The sequence below is a fragment of the Aquarana catesbeiana genome, linkage group LG02 (assembly GCF_042186555.1).
Source record: "Aquarana catesbeiana isolate 2022-GZ linkage group LG02, ASM4218655v1, whole genome shotgun sequence".
Lineage (NCBI taxonomy): Eukaryota > Metazoa > Chordata > Amphibia > Anura > Ranidae > Aquarana > Aquarana catesbeiana.
Window position 1 is genome coordinate 312,474,785 of NC_133325.1, and position 15,792 is coordinate 312,490,576.

Sequence of the window (15,792 nt, forward strand, 5' to 3'; positions counted from 1 at the left end):
TGCCCCCCCCCCTTAAAGTCTAAAGGACAGTAAACTAGCTTATTGTTTAGAAAGTTTGGATACCCCTGGGTTGTATACTTTTGTAAATTATGTTTGCTGTGTGTAAGTAAAGTAATGCAATGTTATTTCTGGCTACATCTGAAATATTCTTCACAGACTTTACAGAGACATTTTGTGCGGCTGACATAAATCAGGATAGTGACACAGATAAAGAAGGTATTTTGTTGCAGGCTATTGCATGGCTGTGTTTTTTGCTAAGGTTTTGAAGAGGTTTGCTGTAAGCTTTGCTTGCATTAGCTTACAAGTTTTTAGCCTTTGGCTGCAGTTTAGATATCTTATAGTGCTCTAGTAAGTGAGTGAGTTGCAGTGTGTTCTAATATTTAGGCTTGCATCTTGGATTCATTTGATGATATATTTTTTGTGTGAAGTTTTTAGAATGACTTTTATATGCTTATTAGAAATGAGTTGGTTCTTTTTCAGGCATTTAATTCTTGTCAAATGTAGACAAGTAATCGTAGACAAATCTAGAAAATAATATTCTTAACAGTAGACAAATGTTGAAAACTGCATTGTAAAAAAAAAAAAAAAAAGTCTCAGCATTCGAGTGCCAATGGCTAATGCAGTTTCATTATTGCAGGATATTTACATTATTTTTTGCTGAATTTGCATGTGGACAGCTCTTTTCTATACCACAAATTACATGTAAATAATGTGACATTATGAATGGTTATATCTTCTATATTCGTTCAGCGGTACTATTCTTTTATTAACTGAAAACTTGCCAGTGAATGCTCCATCTTTTACAGACACTACCACTCTTTTCATGCCTGAAAGATAGCAGTTTTATTCTGCATGCATTATTGTTTGGTTTGAATATAGATTTATTCTGCACAAAGGCTTTTATTTGGACACTCTAGAACATAATGTTTACAGCTTCCATAAATCTTTAGTCCATTGTGTTGTCATAATAAAAAGTTTTTTGATTGAAAAAAAGAAAATGGCACATCGACTTCTAGATGGGGTAATCCTGTAAATGTATGATAATGGTTAAAGGAAACCTATCAGTATTGAAACAAGGGGGCTACTATTGAAGGCTTGCTTATGAATGAAGTCACTGACCCAGAACAAGAATATGTATACAGTATGTCTGATATCCGGACACCTGTTATGCTTCTTTCCGGGTCACCAAGAAGTGAACAAAGGATGATGGCAGCCCAGGTTCATCCACCTTAAAAAAAGAAGAAAAAAACAAAAAAGTATGGCTAGAGCTTTTTTTGGCTGGGGCTTCAGTGAGCGCTGGAGGGGCAGAAAAGAGAGTGGTGATTGACCGTCGCCGCTCTCTTCCCAGCGGTGTATAGCTGGAGCCACATATGAGTGTGCTTGTTTGTTTTTTTGTTTTTATCTCCCACACTTCCCCTCCAAAGGAACTCCTTGATGGCAGCTGCCATGTTTTTTTGTTTTTGTTTTTTCTGGCAGGTTCCTTTTAAAAATCAGGGCCACATTGTTTTTTTTTTCTCCTATGCAGAAGGTAGAACAAATAGAAATGCCAATTATATAATGGTTCAGTTAGCTGTAAAGGAACAAGCTGATACTTCAGATATTTTTTTATTGTACTACGTCTAACAGAACTGGGGTAAATATAAATGTGATTATAGAAGTAGAGGTAGAAAAATGTTTGCCCTTTACAGGTACCCATTTCTAGATGAAAGGGGGGGGGGTGTACCTCTTGACGGCCTGTTGGGAAACTGTGTTATTTAATTGATCTCGCACCTAGGGTGTAGATTAAAAAAGTAAGGGCCCCATACATCCATTGTATTCGATTAATATCCTGTTAAGAGGTCGGATAAAAAAAAGTATTTACACATCTTTTGTTCTCTTATATTGCTTATCTAGTGTAGGCTCTATCCATTACCAATTTTGGGTACCATTTTAGTACTCTTAGGCTCGATTCACATAGGGGCAACACGACTTCAACGCGACTTTTCAACGCGACTTCAACGCGACTTCAACGCGACTTGTGGATCCGACTTTGCCCTGCGACATGTGTCCGACTTTCAATGAACGGGGATCCGACTTGGATCCCCGCCACTGTGTCTGGTATGAATCTTTAGGGGGAACTCTGCGCCAAATTTTAAATAAAAAACCGCCATGGGTTCCCCCTCCAGGAGCATACCAGGCCCTTGGGTCTGGTATGGACCTTGAGGGGAACCCCCTACGCCGAAAAAACGGCGTGGGGGGTCCCCCCCAATCCATACCAGACCCTTATCCGAGCACGCAGCCCGGCCGGACAGGAATGGGAGTGGGGACGAGCGAGCGCCCCCCCCCCCCCTCCTGAACCGTACCAGGCCGCATGCCCTCAACATGGGGGGTTGGTGCCTTGGGGGAGGGGGCTCGTTGCGGGCCCCCCCCCCCAAAGCACCTTGTCCCCATGTTGATGAGGACAAGGGCCTCTTCCCGACAACCCTGGCCGTTGGTTGTCGGGGTCTGCGGGCGGAGGGCTTATCAGAATCTGGGAGCCCCCTTTAATAAGAGGGGGCCCCCAGATCCCGGCCCCCCACCCTATGTGAAGGAGTATGGGGTACATCGTACCCCTACCCATTCACCTAGGGAAAAGTGTCAATTTAAAAAAAAACACTACATAGATTTTTAAAGTATTTTATTAGACAGCTCCGGGGGTCTTCTTCCGACTTCGGGGGTCTCTCCGGTTCTTCTCCACGCTCTCCGGATCTTCCTCCGGGCTCCTCCGCTCTCTTCTGCCGCTCTTTTGCTAAAGCGGAGGAGCCCGGTCTTCCATCTTCTGCCCTCTCCTCTTCTTCTGATGTTGACACGATGCTCTCTCCGGCTAGAATGCTCTCTGTGCGCTCCGCTCTGACTTATATAGGCGGTGACCCCGCCCCCTTATGCCGTCACAGTCCCTGGGCATGCTGGGACTATGACTGCATAAGGGGGCGTGGTCATTGGGTGATGACCACGCCCCCTAAAACGTCACAGTCCCAGCATGCCCAGGGACTGTGACGGCATAAGGGGGCGTGGTCACCACCTATATAAGTCAGAGCGGAGCGCTCAGAGTGCATTCCAGCCCCAGAGAGCGTCGTGTCAACATCAGGAGAAGAGGGCAGAAGGCAGAAGATTGAAGACCGGGCTCCTTCGCTATAGCAAAAGAGCGGCAAAAGAACAGAAAATAGCGGAGGAGCCCGGCAGAAGATCCGGAGAGCGCGGAGAAGAACCGGAGAGACCCCCGAAGTCGGAAGAAGACCCCCGGAGCTGTCTAATAAAATACTTTAAAAATCTATGTAGTGTTTTTTTTTTAAATTGACACTTTTTCCTAGGTGAATGGGTAGGGGTACGATGTACCCCATACTTATTCACATAGGGTGGGGGGCCGGGATCTGGGGGCCCCCTTATTAAAGGGGGCTCCCGGATTCTGATAAGCCCTCCGCCCGCAGACCCCGACAACCAACGGCCAGGGTTGTCGGGAAGAGGCCCTTGTCCTCATCAACATGGGGACAAGGTGCTTTGGGGGGGGGGCCCGCAGCGCGCCCCCCTTCCCCAAGGCACCGACCCCCCCATGTTGAGGGCATGCGGCCTGGTATGGTTCAGGATGGGGGGGGGGCGCTGGCTCGTCCCCCACCCCCATTCCTGTCCGGCTGGGCTGCGTGCTCGGATAAGGGTCTGGTATGGATTGGGGGACCCCCCACGCCGCCTTTTCGGCGTAGGGGGTTCCCCTCAAGGTCCATACCGGACCCAAGGGCCTGGTATGCCCTTGGAGGGGGAACCCATGCCGGATTTTTATTTAAAATTTGGCGCGGAGTTCCCCCCCTCAAGATCATCTGAGCACAAGTCGCATGCCGAAGTCGGTTAATGCGAGACGGCGATCCGACTTTGATCCGACTTCAATGATAGTCAATAGGCTGAAGTCGGATCAAAGTCGGATCAAAGTAGTACAGGGAGTACGCTCTGAAGTCGGAGCGACTTCAGTAGTGTCTATTAAGACGCTCCCATTCACTTAAATGTGAATCTCTTTCTGGGGCGACTTGAGGGCGTACAAGTCGGATCCCAAGTCGTCCCAGTGTGAACCGACCCTGCCAGTATTTTATTTTTATTTTTTTTATTCTGACTTTTTAGGGCTTGTGCTTTTTTTCTTTTTTTTTTTTTTTTTTTTTTTCTTCTAGCACCTGCTTGGTTAAAACTTTTTTTTGCAGCAGCACTCATCAGTGTTGGCTTGCTATAGACTTCACACACATTGTTGTATGGAAATAAGGGCACTCTTTAGTTTTTGAAAGGAGGAAATATTATACTGCCACAGTATTGAGGAGGCTTGCCACATCAGGGCAGACTTCATCCTATCTATATATTTTTTTTTCATTACAATTAACTTTTCATACCAGCAGGTGAGTTAAAAGTAAAAAGGATGTATTTGGCTTTTATTATGTTTTTTTTGTTTCCCTTTAATTGCTTGGATTGGGCCCAATTCAGTTTTATACTATGTTTCTAATTTAATGATATCTTTAAAACCTTTAGAAGCAGAGGAGGATGCTGGCGTGGATGACTGGGAAGCCAGAGTCAGTGATGAAGAAGACGAGAAAGGTCCGTGTTTACCTACACTATGTTGTTCTACATAGATTGCTGTGTGTGCTAATATTTATCGTGTCACTGAATATGTAAAATCAGAAAATGTAATATTTTTACAAGGGTCTTAAAAACATTCAGAAGTCTACGATGTGCGTAGGGAAACTGAGTTGGCCATTAGACATGCAGAATGTCTAAAAGTGTATGTCAAAAACGTATTTCTCAAGTCTTTGCAACAATGGCACATTTAATTCCCACCCAGCCAATGTACAAAACAGCCAGGTGGAAGCTTCCCCGTTCTGAGTGGACGTACTCGTAAGTACCTCAGGACAGGTGCCCGCACGTGGCCCCATCCTGTGATGGCTGTGTCCTCTGGATACGGCACATCACAGATTGGGACATGGGCACTGTGATTGGCCCTCCCGATCACATGATGTCTGTGTCTGATCATGTGATGGCTGTGTCCGATCACAGCCATCTTACAGTGTAAACAGAGACACATGTCTTTGTGTTGTCTCTCCCCACTGAGCTTAGCGAGAGCTCAGTGCAGGGGGGGGGGGGATGCTGCAGCCTGTGACAGCTCTCTGTGTAATTGATGATTTTAGTGTTAAATTACACACAGACTGCAGCCATCCTCACACAGTACACCGTACACCACTGTCCCCCGTCCCAGTGTCCAATAAACATCTGTCCCAGTGCACAGAAGCATCTGTCCCAGCGTACAAAAGCATGCGTCAGTGTACCAGTGTCCCACCAATAATTAAGTAAAAAATTTAGAGCACCCTGCTTCAGCCGTGCTCGAGTGAAAAGGCGAACGCACATGTTGGTCCTGTACACATACATGATCGGCGTGAACGTCAGAGTGACAGCAATAATGGTAGCATTGGACCTCCTGTGTAACTCTAAACTAATAAATCAGTAAAGGCTTATAAAGCGTCGCCTACAGAGATTTTTAAATTCCGAAGCTTGTCACCATTTCACAAGCATGCGCAATTTTAAAGCGTGACATGTTTTGGTATCTATTTACCTGGCGCAACACCATATTTTATATTTTACCAAAAATGTGGGTATTGAAAATCATTAAATTGTATTTATGCGTAAGTGTGCAAAATTGTGTTCAAGAAACCGCTGCACAAATATTGCGTGACATAAAAATTTGCAAAACCCACAATTTTATTCTCTAGGGCCTCTGTTACAAAAATATATATAATGTTTTGGGGTTCTAAGTCATTTTCTAGCAAAAATACAGATTTTTACTTGTGTCAGGAGAAGGCCTGGTCTTAAGTGGATAATGCCTGAAGGTACTCCTTGGTAGTTGGGCCTCTGTATGTGGCCAGTCTGTGAAAAAGTCTCACACAGGGAATTGCAATACTCAGGAGGAGTAGCAGAATGTGTTTTGGGGTGTAGTTGCAAGTATGCTTTTACAGTGTGTGAGAAATAACTTAATATAATGTTTTTTGTGAAAAAAAAACACATTTAATTTCATAATTTTACAAAGAATTGTGGGAAAAAATTACAACTTCCAAAAACTTGCCATGCCTCTTATTAAATACCCTGAACTGTCTACTTTCCAGAAAGGGGTCATTTGGGGGGTATTTGTACTTCACTGGCAAATTAGGGCCTCAAGAAATTTTCATTTTCAATGATTGGCTCCATAGCTTGTAGACTCTATGAATTTTACACAGACTAAATAATATACACTGATTTGGGTTATTTTTACCAAAGAAATGTAGCAGTACAAATTTTGGTCAAAATTTAGGAAGAACAATTACTTATTTGCAAAACTTTATAACCGAAACTAAGAAAAACACATTAAAAAAAAGCTGGGTGTGACTTTTGCAATAAATTCCAATCAAAGTTATCAGCACTCACTGCTAGATCACAACACTTCACCTCTTGCCCAACCCTCTCTGTCGCACTGCACTTGCATACATTGTTTTCTTTTAGAGCTAAAAAATTATGCTGCCTCGACTTCCAAGAGCTTGCTCACACACTGTGTGTTGGAAAAGGGCATGAGAGTGTAGTCTGGGGTGTACAACTGCATACTGTGTATACAGAAATGGCTCTTGGGAGATGTAGTTCTGGCGGTGTCACTGCTTCAGGCCACTGCAAGAATTTCTTTCTCGAACATCACGGGACACAGAGCCTCAGTAAGTACTGATGGGTTATATAGGGTATCACTGGTGATTGGACACTGGCACACCCTAACCAGGAAGTTCAACCCCCTATATAATCCCTCCCCTTGCAGGGATACCTCAGTTTTTACGCCAGTGTCTTAGGTGATGGACGTGTAAAGATGTCCTGTGCTGAGCTCCAAAGGGATTATCCTATATCCTATACCGGGGCAGGCCAGGCAAGGTCTAGGCCGAATTGGATGGTACCCGGGCCTCGTGTCCGAATAAAGGAGGTTTTACCTGTAACGCTTCTCTTTTTAGAGAGCTGGGCCCCGCATATTAGAAAATGTTTCTTCTAGCCTAATTTCTAGACAGTGCTTTACAGGGCCAGAACTGTGGATCTCCCTATTCGTAAGGGGCCCCAGTCTCTGACGGTTTTTTCAAACGGAGCCCACCGTGAGAGGCGAAGATTGGGTCTGTGTAACAGAACCCTGCGGCTGGATAAGGTACGAGGAGATTCCACAGAATTTTTTAATTCTAGTAGGTTTTCTCCTTTAAGGTAAATGCATGCTATGCCTATTGTGACCCCCCCGGGGGCTGCCAAGAGCACATACCTTCTCATGCTGATGTCTGTCTCAAGTGTTCGACGCTGCACAAAGCTCCTCCGGCCGGTTCCAGGTAGGATGGGATGGGGGGCTCTCCTCAGGGATATCTCCCCCCAGACTAGGGGGAGGCTGCAGATGGTCTGTGAGGCGGTTAGACACCGCACTTTCACCGCCCCCACCATTGCATGTGCAGGCCCATCACTACCGGCCTCTCTCCTTCCTCCCCCTCCCCCAGCCTTCCTTCATGTTGGTCAGCAGGGTCGGCTAGACACAGAGCTGACGGTCGCATGTAAGGTGGGACACAGGCATTCTCCTAGGCAGCATTTACTAAAGCAACACCAGACTGGGCATTTGGTAGCAAAGCTTTTAGCCAGACTACATCGCTCAGCAGTCAGTGTTCATTTTGTGATACCTCCACCTTGTTGCTTTGCACTATGGGTAGAAGAGGTTCAAGCACCCCAAGAACCAGAGACTCTAGGGGATCTCATTCAGGTTCTGAGGGCCCCCTGTCTGCAGCATCCTCCCCCCCTGAGGGGCCAGGGACAGCTAGCCAGGGAGAGCCGTTGGGGTCAGGGGCTACACCTGCTTCTGGCACTTCAGCCCCTGTATACATTACGCAGGAGGTTTTTTCCTCAGCCATTAATGGTTTAGAGGAAAGATGAATGGCCGTGATTACATCTTCACTCAGTGGAAGAAAACGCACCAGGCCTTCCTCTGTTCCCCAAGACCCTCAGGAAGAGGAGCTCTGGGATAAAGAAGAGGAATCCCTTTCAGAGGATCAGGATGGGACGGATGATTCCTCTTCGGAGGAATCAGGTGGAGAGGGACCCTCTGCGACTTCCCAAGAGGAGAAAGTCTTAGTGCAGATCCTCACTGGATTGGTCCGCTCCACATTTAAGTTGCCCATATCTGAATCAGTTAGAGAACCCTCTTCTTCTTTAGGGTCACTGAAACCACCTCAAACAGCACAGGCTTTTCCTGTTCATAATTTACTTGAAAAGCTCCTTTATGCTGAGTGGGATCACCCAGATAAACGTTTTTTTCCGCCGAAAAAGTTTTCAACACTTTATCCTATGGAAGAAAGGTTTATTAAAATGTGGGGAATACCGGCCATTGATGCTGCCATTTCCTCCGTAAATAATAGTCTGACTTGTCCTGTAGACAATGCTCAGATGCTCAGGGATCCTGTAGATAAAAAGATGGAATCCCTATTGAAGGATGTTTTCTCCTTAGCAGGTTCAGTGGCCCAACCTGCAGTAGCAGCGATTGGAGTCTGTCAATACTTAAGAGACCATATTAAACAGGTCATCAAAGTTTTACCTGAACAGCAGGCCCAGGGGTTGGCTAACCTTCCAGCGGCCTTATGTTATGTTGTTGACGCCATCAGAGATTCTATCATGCAAACCTCTCGTCTATCGCTGGGGTTAGTGCATATACGTAGAATCCTATGGTTGAAAAATTGGTCAGCCGAAGCACCATGTAAGAAGCTCCTGGCTGGGTTTACATTTCGTGGTGAAAGGTTATTTGGAGAAGACTTGGATAACTATATCAAGAGAATCTCTTGTGGGAAAAGCACTCTCTTACCGGTTAAGAAGAAGAGTAAGCGTCCCTCTTTCAAACGGACTCTTTCCCCAGTGCCGGTGGCTTCTGCCTCCAGGCAGTCTCGATGGCCTCCTCCATCTGGGTCCAGACACAAGAGTCAACCCCAGGGACAAAAGAAGTCCTGAGGGAAGAAGCCTACTAGGCAAAACACTAAGACCTCTGCATGAGGGGGCGCCCCCTCTCGCTCAAGTGGGGGGAAGACTGCGACAGTTCTCAGGGCTCTGGCAGGAGGATTTCCAGGACAGATAGGTAATCTCCACGGTAACCTTGGGGTACAAGCTGGAGTTTCAGGAATTTCCCTCTCCTCGTTTCCTCAGGTCAAGTGTCCCCAGAGATCCAGAGAAAAAAGCAGTCGCTCCTTCTAGCGTTAGAGCGACTTTTGTCGCAGGAGGTCATTATGGTAGTTCCCGCGAAGGATCAAGGATTGGGCTTCTATTCCAATCTTTTTACGGTCCAAAAACCAAATGGGGATGTCAGACCCATTCTGGATTTAAGAGATTTGAACCGATTCCTAAGGATTCAATCCTTCCGCATGGAATCAATTAGTAATCTCCACCCTGCAGGGAGGAGAATTTCTGGCATAAATGGACATCAGAGATGCATATCTGCATGTGCCCATTTTTCCTGCTCATCAGAAGTTTCTGCGCTTCGAGATAGGTGGGCGCCATTTCCAGTTTGTGGCTCTGCCTTTTGGGATAGCCACTGCACCTCGAGTGTTCACAAAGGTCTTTGCTCCTCCTCTGGCCAGATTAAGGGCTCAGGGTATAGCTGTCATAGCATACCTAGACGACCTGCTCTTGATAGACCAGTCGGTAGCCTCCTTGAACGGAAACTTGAGGACCACAGTCAAGTATCTGGAACACCTGGGTTGGATCCTCAACCTAGAAAAATCTTTCCTAAAACCAGTAAGAAGACTGGAGTATTTAGGTCTGATCATAAATACAAGCCAGGAGAAAATATTTCTACCTCAGGCAAAGATCACTGCTTTAAGGGAGCTGATTCTGGCAGTCAGGACCAAGAAGGGTCCTTCTGTCTGTCTTTATATGAGGCTACTAGGAAAGATGGTGTCTTCATTCGAAGCAGTTCCCTATGCTCAGTTTCATTCAAGAATGCTACAACATAGCATTGGAACAAGAAGGTTCAGGCATTAGACCTTCCGATGCACCTGTCTCAGGTGGTGCGTCACAGCCTCAATTGGTGGCTAATACCCGAAAACCTGCAGAAAGGGTAATCCTTTCTACCGGTTACCTGGACGGTGGTAACAACAGATGCCAGTCTGTCGGGTTGGGGAGCAGTTCTGGAACAATATGCGGTCCAAGGGGTATGGTCCAAGACCGGGAGGACCTTACCCATCAACATTCTGGAGATTCGGGCGATATATCTAGCCCTAAGGGCTTGGACTATCAGGCTACAGGGTTGCCCGGTCAGGATCCAGTCCGACAATGCCACAGCAGTGGCTTATGTCAATCATCAGGGAGGCACCAGGAGCCGAACTGCTCAAAAAGAGGTGAACCAGATCTTAGTCTGGGCAGAGAAGCAGGTGCCATGTATATCGGCAGTCTTCATTCCGGGGATAGAGAACTGGCAGGCGGACTATTTTAAGTTGCCAGCAGTTACTTCCAGGGGAATGGTCTCTGCATCCCGACGTCTTTTGGGCCATATGCCAAAGATGGGGGGTTCCAAATGTAAATCTCTTTGCATCCGGATTCAACAAAAAGATAGACAGATTTGTGGCAAGGACAAAAGATCCTCTTGCATGCGGGACGGATGCGTTGGTGACTCCGTGGCATCGGTTCTCACTGATTTATGCATTCCCGCCTATTCTGCTACTGCCACGACTCCTTCGCAGGATCAGGCAGGAAAGGAAGTCGGTACTTCTGGTGGCCCCTGCTTGGCCCAGAAGGACTTGGTATGCGGAAATAGTAAGGATGACGGTGGGTTCCCCGTGGACCCTACCGGTACGCCCAGACCCGTTATCTCAAGGTCCAGTGTTCCATCCTGCCTTACAAACACTAAATTTGACAGTTTGGCTATTGAAACCCACGTTCTGAAGAGTCGTGGGCTTTCAGGTCCTGTGATATCTACCTTGATCAATGCAAGGAAGCCAGCTTCCAGAATGATTTATCATAGAGTCTGGAAAGCTTATATATCCTGGTGTGAATCCAGGGGTTGGCATCCCAGAAAATATGTGATCGGTAGAATTCTTGATTTTCTACAATTAGGATTAGAGATGAAGCTGGCCTTGAGTACCATCAAGGGCCAGGTCTCGGCCTTATCAGTATTATTTCAACGGCCACTTGGTTCGCATTCTTTGGTCTGAAACTTTATGCAGGGGGTGACGCGTCTTAATCCTCCGGTTAAGACGCCCCTAAACCCCTGGGACTTGAACTTGGTTCTGTCTGTGTTACAGAAACAGCCTTTTGAACCAATACGTCGGATTCCTTTGGTCTTGCTGACAAGGAAATTAATTTTTCTGGTAGCCATCTCTTCTGCTAGAAGAGTATCAGAATTAGCAGCTCTTTCCTGTAAAGAGCCTTATTTGATTGTACACAAGGATAGAGTGGTACTGGGCCCTCATCCTATTTTTTTACCGAAGGTGGTTTCAGATTTTCATCTAAACCAAGACATTGTTCTACCTTCCTTTTTTCCAGATCCCTGTTCTCCGAAAGAAAGATCACTACATTCTTTGGATGTAGTAAGAGCAGTTAAGGCCTATCTGGAAGCGACTGCTCAGATTCGGAAAAGGGATGTTTTGTTTGTGCTGCCAGAGGGTCCCAGTAAAGGACAGGCAGCATCAAAAGCTACCATTTCTAAATGGATTCGACAATTGATCATTCAGGCTTATGGTTTGAAACAGAAGATTCCTCCGTTTCAGATCAGGGCACATTCCACAAGGGCTATTGGTGCTTCTTGGGCAGTGCATCACCAGGCCTCTATGGCTCAGATCTGCAAGGCCGCAACCTGGTCTTCAGTCCATACATTCACCAGATTCTATCAGGTGGATGTGAGAAGGCATGAGGATATCGCCTTTGGGCGTAGTGTGCTGCAGGCAGCGGTACAGGGTCCTCAGGTCTGATTGCACCCTACTTGGTTGTGGTTCCCCCCCCTCAGATAGCATTGCTCTGGGACATCCCATCAGTAATTACTGAGGCTCTGTGTCCCGTGATGTTCAAGAAAGAAAATAGGATTTTTAAAAACTGCTTACCTGTAAAATCCTTTTCTTTCGATGAACATCATGGGACACAGAGGTCCCGCCCCTCTTCTAATACACTATATTGCTTGGCTACAAAACTGAGGTATCCCTGCAAGGGGAGGGATTATATAGGGGGTTGAACTTCCTGGTTAGGGTGTGCCAGTGTCCAATCACCAGTAATACCCTATATAACCCATCAGTAATTACTGAGGCTCTGTGTCCCGTGATGTCCATCGAAAGAAAAGGATTTTTACAGGTAAGCTGTTTTAAAAAATCCTATTTTTACAAGCCTGGTGAGGAGATCAAAGGGAATAATATAAGCTGCTCTCGCTAAAAGAAAAAGGTGACAAAATATATTTAATTCTGAGACATTTTCTAGAGGGATAAAGGGAGGTTTAGCGGTAAATTTGAATAGCGCAGGACATGTGAAGATCAGAGCCAGACTGGAACATCCGTCTGAGTGATACCCCCAACTTAGCCTGAACAAGGACCACACTGAACAGAATTTGCAGATATCTGGCATAATGGTTCTATATGTTGTTGTGCTCTTCAGACACAAAGAAAGTCCACATAGAAGTCCAGGAAAAAACAAATGAAGAGGAAGATGATGATGAAGAGGATGAAGATGAGGACGACGAGGCAGAAACTGAAGATGATGAAGAGGAAGAAGGGCAGAGCAGTGAGGATGAGAAATCTTCAGATGAAAAGCCAGTAGAATCTCAGCCTGTGGCTTCCAAACCAGCAGAGAAGAAGCCAGTAAAAGAACAGAGTTCAGATTCGGAGTCTGAATCTGATGATGATCGCACCAAAGAGGAGCAGGCGTATGATAAAGCCAAGAAGAGAATTGAGGTGCTTATATATTTTTCCAAATAAATGCCTAGCAGAACCTTTTTTTTCTTTCCCTTTTCAAAAATTGCAGCATGAAATCATATTTTGAATTATCTTCATGTTTAGTGTAAAGCTGTGAGGATAGAAATATAAGAACAAAAATTGAGGAACAAAAAAAAAAACTTGTTTTGAAAGATCCATACATTCGCATCTTTGCTTCATTATCTAGTAAATCATTGACCAGACTTTTCAGAATTTTTTTGACTATATGTTTGCTTTATGTCAGTGACTGACTAGATAGAATCAGGATGGCAGCACCAGCAAATATATGCAAAAACAGTTAAAAGTAATTGTATAGTCACGTCTTGTTTGTTATTTAAAAAAAAAAAAATGTTATACTTACCTGCTCTTTGGAGTGGATTTGCACAGGAGAGCCTAGATCCTCCTCTTCTCGGGTCCCTCTTCGCTGCTCCTGGCCCCTCTCTCCTGTCGAGCGCCCCCCCCAGCAAGCAGCTTGCTATGGCGGCACCCGAGCCGTGCTGCAGCTACATGTGTCCATTCAGACACGGAGCTGTGGTTCGGCCCCGCCCCCTCTCTCTCCTGATTGGGCTAACTGACTTTGACAGCAGTGGGTGCTAGTGGCGCCGCTGCTGTGTCTCAGCCAATCAGGAGGGAGGGTCCCGGATGGCCAAGGGACTCGTGGACATTGCTGGATAGAGACAGGGCTTAGGTAAGTATTAGGGGGGCTGCTGCACACAGAAGGCCTTTTATCTTAATGCATACAATGCATTAAGATAAAAAAACCTTCTGCCTTTACAACTCCTTTAAGCAATTGCAGCTATTGATATACTGTGCCTTGAAAAAGTATTCATACCCCTTGAAATTTTCCACATTTTTCATGTTACAATCAAAAACGTAAATGTATTTTATTGGGATTTTATGTGATAGACCAACACAAAGTGGCTTATAATTGTGGAGTGGAAGGAAAATGATAAATGGTTTTAAAATTTTTTTTTTACAAATAAATGTGGCGTGCATTTGTATTCAGCCCCCCTGAGTCAATACTTGGTAGAACCACCTTTCGCTGCAGTTACAGCTGTAAGTCATTTTGGGGATGTCTCTACCAGCTTTGCACATCTAGAGTGACATTTTTGCCCATTCTTCTTTGCAAAATAGCTCAAGCTCTGTCAGATTGGATGGAGAGCGTCTGTGAACAGCAATTTTCAAGTCTTGTCACAGATTCTCAATTGGATTTAGGTCTGGACTTTGCCTGGGCCATTCTAACACATGAATATGCTTTGTTCTAAACCATTCCATTGTAGCTCTGGCTGTATGTTTATGGTCATTGTCCTGCTGGAAGGTGAACCTCCGCCCCAGTCTCAAGTCTTTTGCAGACTCTAACAGGTTTTCTTCTAAGGTTGCCCTGTATTTGGCTCCATCCATCTTCGCATCAACTCTGACCAGCTTCGCTGTCCCTGCTGAAGAAAAGCATCCCCACAACATGATACTGCCACCACTATTTTTCAGTTGGGATGGTGTGTTCAGGGTGATATGCAGTGTCAGTTTTCCACCACTTATAGCGTTTTGCTTTTAGGCCATGAAGTTCACTTTTGATCTCATCTGACCAGAGCACATTCTTCCACATGTTTGCTGTGTCCAACACCTGGCTTCTCGCAAACTGCAAATAGGGCGACTTATGGCTTTCTTTCAACAATGGCTTTCTTCTTGCCACTCTTCCATAAAGACCAGATTGGTGGAGTGCACAACTAATAGTTGTCCTGTGGACAGATTCTCCCACCTGACCCGTGGATCTCTGCAGTTCCTCCAGAGTTACCATGGGCCTCATGGCTGCTTCTCTGATTAATGCTCTTCTTGCCCGGCCTGTCAGTTTAGATGGACAGTCATGTCTTGGTAGGTTTGCAGTTGTGCTATACTCTTTCCATTTTCGGATGATGGATTGAACAGTGCTCCGTGAGATGCTCAAAGCTTGGGAACTTTTTTTATAACCTAACCCTGCTTTAAACTTCTCCACAACTTTATCCCTGACATGTCTGGTGTATTCCTTGGCCTTCATGATGCTGTTTGTGCACTAAGGTTCTCTAACAAACCTATGAGGGCTTCACAGAACAGCTGTATTTATACTGAGATTAAATTACACGTGGTGAACTCTATTCACTTATGTGACTTCTGAAGGCAATTGCTTCCACTAGATTTTAGTTAGGGGTATCAGAGTAAAGGGGGCTGAATACAAATGCACGTCACACTTTTCAGCTATTTATTTGTAAAAAAAATTGAAAACCATTTATCATTTTCCTTTCACTTTACAATGTTGTGCCACTTTGTGTTTGGTCTTTCACATAAAATCCCAATAAAATACATTTACGTTTTTAGTTGTAATGTGGAAAATTTCAAGGGGTATGAATACTTTTTCAAGGCACTGTACAGTATATTTATGTTCTCACAGGTTCACTTTAAAGTGACCCTAAACAATATCCCTATTCTTCAAAGATAATCTGTACACATGAAGTACTTAATGTCCCTGCAATCTATTTTTCATGAAATTGTTTCCTATTGTGTTTTTCTGCCTCCTTGTAACATCCACTGTGAGCTCTCAAACCTCTCCTTTTCCCACTGCTGTTAGTGTACTACAAGCAGTGTATGTTAGTTGCAGTCATGCGCACTGTTCTAGAGATGCTACACACCCCCTAATTTATAGCCCCCAGACCATTTCGGGAACGAGCAAGAGAGGGTGGCTGTTCCTAAATAAATACAGTGGGACCATGGAGAACAAACGTAGCCACCCTCTGACAGAGAGTCAGATCACGACAGCAAAAAAAAAAAAAAAAGGATTTATAGATGTAGTGGAGGCTGAGTGCAATGG

At 45.2% G+C, this 15,792-nt stretch overlaps 1 protein-coding gene across 2 annotated transcripts in view; it reads left to right on the forward strand.

Annotated features, from left to right (window-relative positions):
• The window catches only part of EIF5B (eukaryotic translation initiation factor 5B), an 85,224-nt gene that overhangs the window by 42,963 nt on the left and 26,469 nt on the right, over positions 1-15,792 (forward strand). Inside the window, exons 9-11 of one of the 2 annotated variants that reach the window (XM_073614709.1) lie at positions 157-216; positions 4,522-4,587; positions 12,637-12,932. In XM_073614709.1, coding sequence (XP_073470810.1) covers positions 157-216; positions 4,522-4,587; positions 12,637-12,932 — 422 coding nt within the window. The remainder of the gene's footprint in view (positions 1-156; positions 217-4,521; positions 4,588-12,636; positions 12,933-15,792) is intronic. The other variant, XM_073614710.1, reaches the window with a different exon arrangement.